A 12,405-nucleotide genomic window follows, 5' to 3' on the forward strand; every position below is an offset into this window, starting at 1 on the left:
CCCTCCTCCTTTTTTATAGAAATCAAAATAGTGTTTATTGTGATTTTTGCTGCTTGCAGGTGAGTTGGTATTGGAGTGAAATCTAACGCTAACACAGATTTGTTTTGGAATGCAAAGACAAATAAGAACCATGTTTGGCTTCTAAGATATGACACATAAGCAACATAAATACCATTAGACAATTTGATATTTCATACATTGTATTGTTGATGCTTCAGCATAATGCAAAATAATTACAAATCACCACTACATACTGGAAGAGAAATTTAATTGCTTTCAAAACAATTCAACATACTACAGTTTGTAAAAATTTATTAAATGTTAATAGCTGGTGCAAAATAAACCAAAATGGAGGCTTTCAAAAAATCGAATGTACATTAAAAGTTAAACACTATCAAGTAATTAATTCCCGCCTAATAAATGAACTTAGATTGATGAAATTTTTCGCAGGGATAGTTGACAATATTAAGGATTTTTGAAATGTTCTAATATGTTTACTATATCCCTCATGTCCAGATTAATTGAGGTCGTACTATGCTTTCCCCCCCAATTCTTGCCTTTCGAGCCTATCACGTTTCTTGTAAATTTCAAGTGAACATTTCAAAATCTCTGGCATATATATAACCGATTTCTGGAGTAAGCGACATGTGACGTCGAGAACGTTTCTTCTGAGAGTGATTTTAAGACTGGTTGGCACCATTGATCAAAAAATATTAATCCAATCGGTTCCAAATGTTAACATGCTATTTCGTAAGTATTACTACGATAAATCCAATCGGTGAATATCTTCCTTTCCTACTTAGTCTGTGACTGATCTTCCAGAAAGAGTTTCATAGGGCCGCCAGTTTTTTATAAAGCTATTTGATACCTTAGCCATACATACACTCATTCTAATGCCTTACCGAAATTATACAGAAACAAAATTATTTCATTTTCATATCCTTTAAGAATTCAAATACATGCAATTTAAGAATTCAAATATGCAAATTTACTAACCTTGAAAATAATGTACATTTGCGGCAGGCCGGTTTGCAAATTGCAGAAAATTGAAATCAAGAATTATGCCTCCTCATCCTCATTGTTCGTGTTCGCGGATATTTCTAAATTCAATAAGAATATTGAATTTATATTGGATATAACACTTATAAATAATTATAAATCGAAACACTTTCAACTATTATAAATTAAAATTTAAATATTTACTCAAAATCTACGTATGTATATGGAAATGACAATCAATTGATGTTTACTTTTTTATTAAGACTCGTACCTAATACAATGCGAATGCGTATGACAACATTCTGCCTCTCATCTTCATCGTAGAGTTTTGTTAAACCCAAATTCGCAAGGAAAATATCTCAAATATGTTTATATTTTCTAAATAATACAAAAAAATCTTCCAATTCGTTAAATTTAAAACAAAAAATTACAAATAAATTCCAAGTGCCAAAAGTGAATTGATGTGCGCATGTATAAATTACCCCTATGTCTTTTGACATCAGCTGTTATTATTGGGTGAACTTAAGCGAGGTATACACGACGTGGCATAATTAACATTCAGAAATTTCCAATAAATAAAAAATCAGTGAATATTGTAAAAAAAAAATAATCGTTAAAAATATATATTAATTATTGCTGAATAGTATTTATCCATAGGATAGCATTTCCCCTGAAATTACATTCCAAAAGAACATATCTCTATCGAAGATGTTTTGTGATGTGTACCCTACTTTATGTGTACTGTGCCCGCCAAAATATATTTCAATGGTTGGCAATTATCTACATTATCTACAGCAACAAGATAGAAGTAACGAATAAATTGAGAAAAAAAGGTTTGGCAAATGTTTTGGTTACTGAAGAACAAACAAACAAACTTTTTCCTTCATTCGACAATTGTTTTCCATTCGGAAAGGTCCTCTGCAGCATCATAGCATTTTCAATCATGTCCATTACCATTGAAGTGAATAGCAGCCAAATTAATAAAGATAAACTGGACATGCATTTTCTGCCGGCAAATATAAAAGGTGATGGCGAGGCCAATGTAGAGCAATACTTTACGGCCTATACTCGAAAAGAGAATGGTTTCCTTACAAATGCCCTAAGGGGCTATCCTCTCCAGGGCGAGACGAAAAAGGTTCCCGAAACATTTAAAGGTATGCCATAATTTGATAGAAAAAAGTTTCTTTCATATTTTTAATATTTTGCAACATTCTAGGTATAGTTTTACAGGAAACACGCAAACCTTTAGACGAAGAAGCTGAACGCATATTGCGAGTTAAAGGAGCATTTAAGGAATTTACATATTGGAATTATGATAAAATTCCATCCGCATCGGATGGTTACAGTCAGGCTTTACAAATTGTGGAAATTGCGGATGTGGTATGTAATTGTTGTTGAGTTTTTGTGTTGTAATTGCAAAATGAATGGCTGTTGTTTTTTGTCTTCTTTTTTCAGATGTCTGAACCGATTTCGGAAAAAGATGTCCTCAAGGAAATGAAAGAAAATGAGAGCGAAAAATAAGTAATTTCATAGATTTATAAGTATTATTACAAAAACTAATAAAATAAATTAAATAAAAAATAATAATTTCCACAAAGAATAAGTAACAATAGAGGTCAAATGGTTTGTACAACAAGTTGTATCGATCCAACGTAAAAGGCTTGCCAGGAAGCAGATTGGCTTTGGAATAGCGTTAATTTGGTAAAGTGTCAGAGATAGCCTTCCGTCGTGCATTTTATAAGCGGAATGAGGGCAAGGAATAACGACGGCCCAAGATTTACCATGCAGTACCTACCGGTGGTCTCTGATACCAACATGTTTGCTTTGATACATACTGCAAATCCTCTCATGAAATACAATCCCCTTCATAAATAGAATTTCAATTAAAACACTTTTTCTGTGTTCTGTTTCCAGTTTTATTTCGGTTGTTGTTTCCACAATAGAATGACACGAAAACTATTTGAATTGTGGGAAAAAATTATGATGTTATTTGTATGATTACTAAAATGTATTTGGATTTTTTCCCATATCTAGAGTCATCTCTAATAGCATCTTTTTTGTTGTTATTGGATACTAGTATATTCTTTTTTTAATTCATACATATTGTTGTTGTTTTTGTTTAGGCAAAAAGAAGACAATCTTATTTGTGATTGAAATCTATCTTGTCCTTTTTTTAAGTTTCAAAATTGTTCTATTTGAGTTCGTGTGAGTATATATGTATGTTTTTTTATTGAAAATGTTGGTTTAGTTGTGAAAATGTTTACGGTTGGCATTTTTGTACTTATTAAGTAATTTTATGGAGGGGGTTGGTTGGTGACCATCATTGAAGAAAATTAATTTTGCTTCTTTTTATTTTTTTATGTAATGTTATTTTGTTAGTTTAGTTTTGTTTTTTTTTTTTGTACTTAATTATGATTTTCATAACAATTCTTTTCACAAAAAATTATTTTTTTTTTTAATATATATTTACTTTATATATATTTTTGTAATTATTATATAATTTTTAAGTATTTTTCCCAAGATCATTTTTTATACATGTATGTATATATATTTATACATATACACATATATATGGTGAAGAAAAAAATTGTAGTGATTATTTGTTTTGTTTTCTTTTGTAATTATAACAACCTTTTTAACTTAATTTGCTATATTTGTATTCTTTTGTTTTAGTTTTTTTACATTATGTCCACAATTTGAACAAAAGATTTAAATTAGTTTGCAACAAACAAAAAGTCTCTACTACTATTATTTTTTAATAAATGAAAATGCCCCAAAAAACCTTTTTGTGAAAATTAAAAGGCATTTTCAATTTCTTAAAAAAATAATAACAATTCTTTTTGTTATTTTAGGTTTTGTTTTTAATTTTTTATTTGAGGATAACATTTATTTTTGTTGTTGGTTTGTTATTTTGTTTATGAAAACAGGAATATATTAAGCAAGTACTTGTTTATTTATTTATTTTCTCTTAAATTATAGGTTTTGTTTGAGTTTTATTTATTTATTATACTAAGCTGTAGTAATAATATTAATAAATATATTAGTTTGTTTGTATTCAATCCAAATAACTTACAATACATTTTATTGGTTGTATGTTGTTGTAATCAATATATGTAGGTATGTTTGGGATTTATACAGATTTTGTGTTTCCAATAAATTACCACAAGATTTCGTCGTGTTAGGACAAATATTATTTGAAATATTCACAAGTGCCAGTAATTGCAAGAGATTTTTTTCTGTTTGTTTGTTTTTTACAAGTGAGAATAATTTGTTCACTTTGAGCCCTAAAGTAAACAAATTATTCGTATAATAATTTATTTAAGTTAAAAAAATAAAACACAAAATTATTTAGCAATTAGTAGACAAATGTGAATGCAAGGAATCTGTCAAAGAGAAATTGTCGTGGTAATTTATTATTATTTTTTGTTTCTTTAGATTTTTTAATATCATTTTTAGTGACTTTTTCGTTTTAGCACATGTAACATGTATATGTATTATATGTAGGTATGTGTATAATGTTCCATTTTTTTTAGTAAAACAAATGTGTATGGTGTAAGAATCACATTATTATTTTTTTTAATTAGAAGAAATGCATAATTTAATAAAACAAAAAGCATAATAAAAATGTTAAGAATTTTTTGAGGTTATGAATAACACCAAAGGACTTGTGTGAGTGTGTTTTGAAAACCAAAATAAAATAATGTTATACAAAAATATTTCGATATTAACTAAAATTAATAATACTGTTGTTATTTAGCATTTTTAATGATTATAAAAATATTTCTTGTTTTTTTTTTCATAACGAAAAAACGCGGTTAGTTGGGTTTTGTTATTTCTTTCTTTAGAACAAATTACATTTGATAGAAGAAAAATTAGTTATAGTTTAGTTTTGTGCAAATTTAATAATTTATAATTACAATAATAATAATAGTTATACAGGTACTTCTTTGAAGTATTTTGTGTGTTTGTTTGTGTGCAAATGATTTGTTTCTCCTTATATATGTATGTACAAAAAAAAAAAAAAATGAAAAAAATAGTAGATCACAAAGAAAGAAAGATAAAAACGTATTCAATAACATAATCTACAAATGCTGGTGGTGGTTGTGGTGATAACTTAAATTTGTTTGCTGCTTCTTTGTGTTCAGCAGTACAAAAATTAAACAAACAAACAAAAATCTACTAAAATATGTTAGGAGTTTCAAGTAGTAAAAAATTGAAATAAAAAAACACATTAGTAACAGTTAAAAAAAGTTGGGTTTTCTCTCAAGTTGTTTTTAGTTGGATTTTGTTTATAGGTTTTCTTCTTCACATTATTTAGAATTAGTTGTTGGTCGCCACGATATAAGTAGCAGCTTGATTTATTTTCTCTCCAACAATTAGTAATACACATTTCCATAATCGTTTTGTGATTTGATGCATTGTATAAAGGAATCTTCTTCTTTTGTTGATGATCGATGATCCATGAGTTTGCATTGTTGTTGTTGTTGTTTTCTGAAAATGTTCACATCACATTCATATTGATTTTTATATTCTTGTTGACGCTGCTGCCATCTATTGTTGTAATTATAAGAAGACGAGGAAAATAAATCATCATAGCCATGCTGCGGTTGTTTTTCTTGTTGCTGTTGTTTGCGTCTAGTTTTATTGTTTTGTAATTCAGCCTCCCAATGTCAAACCTGTGGTTTGTGCTTCCCACCACAAATGCCGCAGGCGATGCCAATTAAGTGGCACACCCTTAACGGTGGATAACACCATAAGCAGGGCACCAATAACGACAGTAAGGTTAGACCAATCCATCTGGAAGAATGACAAGAAATGACTAAGAAATGTCTATTGAAATAGAAAAAAGAACTCTCACCTTTTGGTACATCCACTTTCGTTGGCACACTCGCAGGGATGTTGAGGTGTTTCACCCTCCGAATCACTCATAAAATGATAAAGCATACAACGTGCACAACCTATACCCGAAATGCATTCGAAACCAGAACGAAAACAGTCTGGTGCAAATTCACAGGCGCCCCTACGATTCCATTCATCACTATACAATTCTTGGCAATAACGGCACCTTGTCATCTGACTGTGTATGGGTGTCGGATTGGGTTTGCTGTGATGCATTTTATGTTTGAGTATATCGATTTCCGGATCCTTTATAAGAACACTGGAAATGGGCGAAGACTGGGTTCCGGCTAGACAATGTGACGCTTCAATGGCATTTAATTTCTTCAGGGTTGTTATTGATTCGCAACGCGTTAGAACTTGTGCGGCAACAGGTTGATCCACCACCGGATAATTATAGTCATGAACCTAAACGAGACAGCCAGGGCAACACATTAATACATATTTCGATTACAGTGCGATAGAAAGGCAACTTACCGCAGTTAATGTTACATAGGAATAATTTTCACTAGGAGCTATAACTGGAGATGTTTCCACAGTTGTTACATTTGTGCTTACTGCTGTTGTTGCTGCTGTCGTCGTCGTTGTTGTGTTGGCATTCACCAACAGCGACGTTGTGTTATTTTGAGCTGAGGTCATGGAAGGGAGAGGTGGTGTGGTTTGCAAGCAAGAATTTTCACCCGATATGTAATGAATTTTGGCAACTTCTTTTTCATTTTTGTCCTGAGAACTTTCCGTATAGCGCTCTCCACGATCTTTAAAGCTGTGACTATTTTCACTGCCCTCCGGACTGGAATAGCCTTTCTGTTTGCTATCCAAAGATTCACAGGGTAAGTCGAGAGTCTGTTGGGACACACACAGACACAAAAAATAAAAAAAAACTAAAATTGTCAATATATTAATAATATGTTACCATGAAAACATCATCTTCGCCAACAGAATCATATTTGGTCAATGGGGGACATATAATGGAAGGATTCGATTTCGCCATGCCGTCAATTAGTTCATTGTATGCTCGCAGTACACCTTTGTCGAAGGCTCTGGCATCAGCAGCTGCTTGAAATGTAAGACCATTTCGCTGTTTACCGGCACGCCAATGATGAAACGTTGGCATAACTTTATAATACTTTAGATCACGATTTATAACGCAACTTAAAATAACCTAAACGGGGGAAAAAAGAAGAAGAATTATTAATAAAAATAAAAATGAAGCAATTGTTTCGTAATGGGAATGTTGGACTATAAGGTATATATTTTGCACTTACACTCTGATCTGATATTCTTTGACCATATATGATGTATTCATGTCCGGTAGCACCAGGGGATAGCCTGGCACGTTTACGTATTGAAACGTTGGCCAGACCACCCCCTGCCAGTGGTAACCAACCTTCAGTGCTTTCGTCTCTGGTCATAACCTGTGCTCTTACTGTTACTAAAAAATCGCTGTAATCGAAATAAATAATATTACTCTCTATGCTATTTGTAATAATAACAATAAAAACCAAAAAAACATGCAAAAAATATAAATATGTAAATGTAATTTAATTCATAAAAAAGTGGCCAACACGGTGGTTTGTCTGATTGGAATTCATTCATTCACCCATTCATATAAGAAGGCCTTGCCTTGAACGACATTGTCTTATTGGATTGTTTGTTAAGCTATCGGTTCGGTTCTTGAAGGTTAGTGGTTGACGACTATACATAAAACTATAATTTGTCCATTCATACAATTTTACCAATCTTTGTCGTGTAGATTCTCTTAAGAGAATAGAGAATTTAAAGCGAGAGGAGAGTGACCGACATACTCACAAATTAAGAGAACTTAAAGACACTTATTTAGACCGCACAATTGATTGTCAAAAAATATAACCGTTGATTCATTCCAGCTTATTTATACACTTTTTAATATTAATCATGAGATTTGTATATACAGTATAAATATATATATATATATTTCACAACCCATTGCGTATCCTATAATCCGGATTGATTGACCAATTTGACTCAAAAATCCGGATTGTAAAGATGCGTTACTTTTTATTTTAATAAAAAATCGTTGCAAATTTAATTGAAAATGGTACCAATTGTATTCAAAGTTCATATTTTTGAAATGAATAATTTTCATTTTTAATAAAAACATAAAAATAAATAGATTATCATCAAATTTATATAAATTTAAACCAATTAATAAAACTCGATAATCCGGAAATCTCGGTAATCCGGATTGGGGTCTGCAATCAATTATCCGGATTAGCGAGTATTTACTGTATATATATATATATATATATATAAACTTCTATTTCTATTGAAAGACCACGGAGGTACAATACCTCGATTTAATTCAGGTTTGTTTCCAGTACCAACCTATCCTAATATAGAGGAGTTTGTGCGTATCTCTTTAAAAAGTGCAATGAGCGACAAAGAGACATGCAGACAGGAAGAAACAAAAAGAGTTTTTAAATCGGATGTGATACACATCCAACTACACCTATACATATTATACGGCACAAGTAATAATAGAAAATTATTAAAATTTTCATAAGAAATATTACTTTTGTAACTATTTATTAAATATAAAATATTAATAGAGAAATAATAATAGTCGCCAATACAGCAGTTTATTCCTTCAATCGTGCTTAAAAAAATACGTGGGCAAACCCAACCTTAAAAGTGTTTTTCTGCTATCCTCCTTATGAATGAACAACAAAACTCAATGGATGTGCATGCTCTCTTTTGCGTGTAATACACTCTCTCCCTCTGTCACTCACACACAGAGAGTATTTGATATCTTAGTATATGTACTCTTGCTACTATATGCACCTGTTCAATGGGAAAAAAAGTCCTAGCACAATTTTTTTTTATTTTAAAATATTATTTTAACAAAAAATAAACTATATATTTATTTTATAATATTGTACTTGGTTTATACATATTTTTATATACAATTTTGTTTAGAAAACAAACAATCACTATACGTTAAGTATGTACATATGTCTATCTATATATGTATCTTTGTTGGGTACCGCCGCTACACCAACCTCCTCAAAAAAAAAAAAAAAAAAAAACAACAACAACAACGACGAAAAACTCCAAATGAAATACAATTTCAACAATAAAAAATAGGAAGGCATAAAAATTATATATGGACTTACCTCTCATGTCCTTCTGTCATGATTCGTAATCAGAAAGCTAGTATAGAAGCGTATGGTGTCGGTGGTCAATTTCACCATGTTTATTAAATTCAGACGACATGCAGAATAGCACAAACTTTAAAAACTTTGTGTTGGACACCACTGTTGCTGCTGCTTCTGATGTGTATGGACAAACATACATACAGACGGACAGACAGCCAGCCAGAAGAAAAGTTACACAAACGACAAATGTCTGCTAAGAATTTTTCGGATTCTTTTTTGTTCAAAAACACGTCTCCTCCCTCTGGATAATTTAATTTATGTAATTTTTTCCCGTGTTATTAACTCAATGCAATTTATTTAGTTTCATATTTTTTTGCATTTTTTCATTCCTGGGCAAATATCACTACTCCAGTCGTCTGTTCGTTTTCCTTTTTCCTGTCTATTGATATAGTTCCATTTTAGAGTTGCCCATGTAAGTTCTTTCGTTTCGTTCTTTTTTTTCTGCTTCTTTTCTACACGACGACGACTAACTAACCAACTCCCTAAATTTCTAAATTGTTGGTTTAGTTCAGCACTATTTGGACATATCGTTATGATATCTAGCACATACGGAGGAGTTTCATTTACAATTCACATTTATTTACATTATTTTAGGGACATTTTTGTTTTAAATTTTTCTTCTCAGCGAATTATTTTTCTATGTATATATTTTTTGCATGGCTATTCTCTTTCCGTTTCACACAAAATTTCCACAAAATTAGTTGTCAAGACATTTGCTGTTATGTGGGAGAGGATTTAAATGCATGTACGTCAGTCAGGGCGTATAACGACAAATACGTCTGTCAAGGTGGTGCAAAACCAAACAGACCGATTACCGAGTATTTCCAACAAGAATATATATGTATATATATGAGAATTATATATGTATAATTAAATCTGAAATTAGTTTACTTTTCCAATAAAAATTACTTAGTATGAATTTTTGAGCTATGTTTTCATTTTTTTTCACAACATTAAACACACACATTTACTAAATTTGTATGTGGCTTTGAAAAAAGCAGTCCACAATAACTTCTGATTTAAAAAAGTCAATTTTACTTGCGTTAATTTGTTAATTATATTAATCCTTCACCTCTCTTGGAGAGAGGGATTATTATAAACCATGAATAAAGGAGGAGACATATACCATATACCGGCAGAAGGGAATAAAACGGCATTTACATTGGAACTTTTTACGGGTTAACCTACATTATGAGGATTTATTTGACATATATACAATGGAATGACAATTATAACCCACTTGGTTAACGAAATCCGGTATAATGTTAACGTACTATAATACCTATGTCTGTTAACTCGATATTTGGTAACAATTGTTACCAAATGTTACTAAATGTTGTCTGTTTACACAAAAATCCAGTAAAAGAGAGTCAAGTGAGAGAGCAAGTTTGACAGTTGAACAACAACAAAGTTGCTGGAGTTTACTGAAAGAATTTTATTCAGTAAGATTTAATAACACAAGGGTTTACTAAACATGTCGTGCCATGTGAACTCATTTTCTTCTCTTAGAGAAGAGTAGAGGACATGATGCAATAATAAGGTGATGTATCAAAACAAAAACCTTTTTTGGTCTCGACCATCTGCCAAATGTTTCCTTATAATATTTCACATGGTTGCCAACACTGCACATCGAATTCAAGTAGAAATGAACCATTTGACGGTTAAACGAGACATCACCTGCGCTAAATGGACTACCGAATCATTGTGCCATGGTATAGGAAGAGCACTTTTTTAGTTTGCCAAACGACGAATTTGTTGCCATACTTGTCATTTATATTTTGGATGTGAATTTGATTATAAAACTTATTTGAAGTTTAACATTGGCTACAAGAATCTACTATTTTGATAGCACGATAACACTTTTTTCCTTTATGATATCCAATAAAATAGTAAAAAATATTTTGATTTGATAGAACAAGCCACCATTAGAGAAAATTGTAATCAGATGGTAGCTATGCCCTACCTTATAATTGAGTATTTTTTTTATGAAAAACTAAACGAACAAAACTAGTAGCAATGGTTTGACAATTCTCATGATTGGCAGCATTTCACGGCAAATTCAAAGTGGTTCTTTGAAATTTTTGGTTACACAGCATTACACGGCGAATTCACTTGACAAATATCATATTTATCTTTGAGCTAATCTAACAATCAGCTGTTCTTGATGAATATACAATGGACAATGTAAACCTCCTGCGTTAACGAAATCCGGTACAATATAAACGTACTTTTATGCTTTCAGGATTCTTTTTGATTATCATTATGATTTGGTGGAATCTTTCTTTTTTATTTTTTTGGACAATGCCACTGGACTCAGCAATGTAGTAAACAATATCGGGGACAACTTTTAAGAAACGAGATCAGGGATGGAAAATGAAAATTGTGAAAAGGTACCAAAAGAGTACTTTTTTTTAATAAAAGAGTATTATTTTCAAGAAAATACAAAAAAAAAAACATTTTATTCAGTTTCATAACGATCGATTTTCAAGATATCACTTAGTGGATCTTTCTGATGGTAATAATATGAGAATTATTGCTTCTTTCGATTGTATTTGAATATATATTGACTAATTTTAGTTTCACTACTTCTTTCTCGATAGCCAATATACCCCAAACTAACATGAATTTCAGTTCCAAATTTCAGTTTGTAAGATACAATTTAAAAAAATGGAACTCATTAACTTAATTAATGTTTGTAATTTTAATCATAACTGACAAGTTATCATTCGTAAACCTGTTAATTTTTTCAATATCTTTATCTGCATACTTTTGTCGGTCAAATCCATAAAAATCCTAATCCAAATATATATATATATATATATCATGGTTTAATGAAGGATTGGACTGGTACTGAAATGGTCACGGGGGTACTACGGTACTTTTCTGGGTAAAAAGTTACTGAAAAAAGTACTATTGTACTGAATTTTCCATCCCTGAACGAGATCGAGGCGACGGTCAATTTCAATATTGGGATCATTTCAATTGTAAAACTTTCCTTTTATCAGTTTACTCAGTAAGAATTTTCTTGTACCATCAGCTGATACTTAATCAGCTGTTTAGTTATGTTTAGTAAAAAATGTTCTCAAGCTAATTTATAGTTTTGTGAATTTTATATTGATTTTATACCAAACTAAACTCTAAATGGGTGAAGAAAACGCAAGTATTTATAATCAACATCAATTTTCCGCTAGTTTTCCATTTTTATAATAAAAATGCTGCTTTTTTGTATGCGCCAAATTGTTTGTTGTTTTAATCAGATGTGTCGATACAACCTTTTTAATGGATGTCGTTCGTTTACTTTTTGCAGTATTCTCTA

The 12,405-nt window shown here is 30.9% G+C and overlaps 2 protein-coding genes across 2 annotated transcripts; one reads left to right on the forward strand and one right to left on the reverse strand.

Annotated features, from left to right (window-relative positions):
* The first annotated feature begins 1,942 nt into the window (after positions 1-1,942).
* Positions 1,943-2,520, forward strand: LOC133337390 (uncharacterized). Its single transcript, XM_061545617.1, has 3 exons — positions 1,943-2,153; positions 2,216-2,379; positions 2,455-2,520. The coding sequence occupies exons 1-3, from the start codon at positions 1,943-1,945 to the stop codon at positions 2,518-2,520; spliced, it is 441 nt and encodes a 146-aa protein (XP_061401601.1).
* Positions 2,521-5,603: 3,083 nt separating this feature from the next.
* LOC133337412 (sprouty-related, EVH1 domain-containing protein 1) lies at positions 5,604-9,174 on the reverse strand. Its single transcript, XM_061545637.1, has 6 exons — positions 9,048-9,174; positions 7,161-7,338; positions 6,809-7,057; positions 6,373-6,738; positions 5,858-6,303; positions 5,604-5,796 (listed from the first exon to the last, which is right to left on the reverse strand). The coding sequence occupies exons 1-6, from the start codon at positions 9,065-9,067 to the stop codon at positions 5,670-5,672; spliced, it is 1,386 nt and encodes a 461-aa protein (XP_061401621.1). The 5' UTR covers positions 9,068-9,174; the 3' UTR covers positions 5,604-5,669.
* Positions 9,175-12,405: the final 3,231 nt, after the last annotated feature.

The sequence above is a fragment of the Musca vetustissima genome, unplaced genomic scaffold (assembly GCF_032173495.1).
Source record: "Musca vetustissima isolate MV318-11 ecotype Yass unplaced genomic scaffold, APGP_CSIRO_Mvet_v1 utg49456, whole genome shotgun sequence".
NCBI lineage: Eukaryota > Metazoa > Arthropoda > Insecta > Diptera > Muscidae > Musca > Musca vetustissima.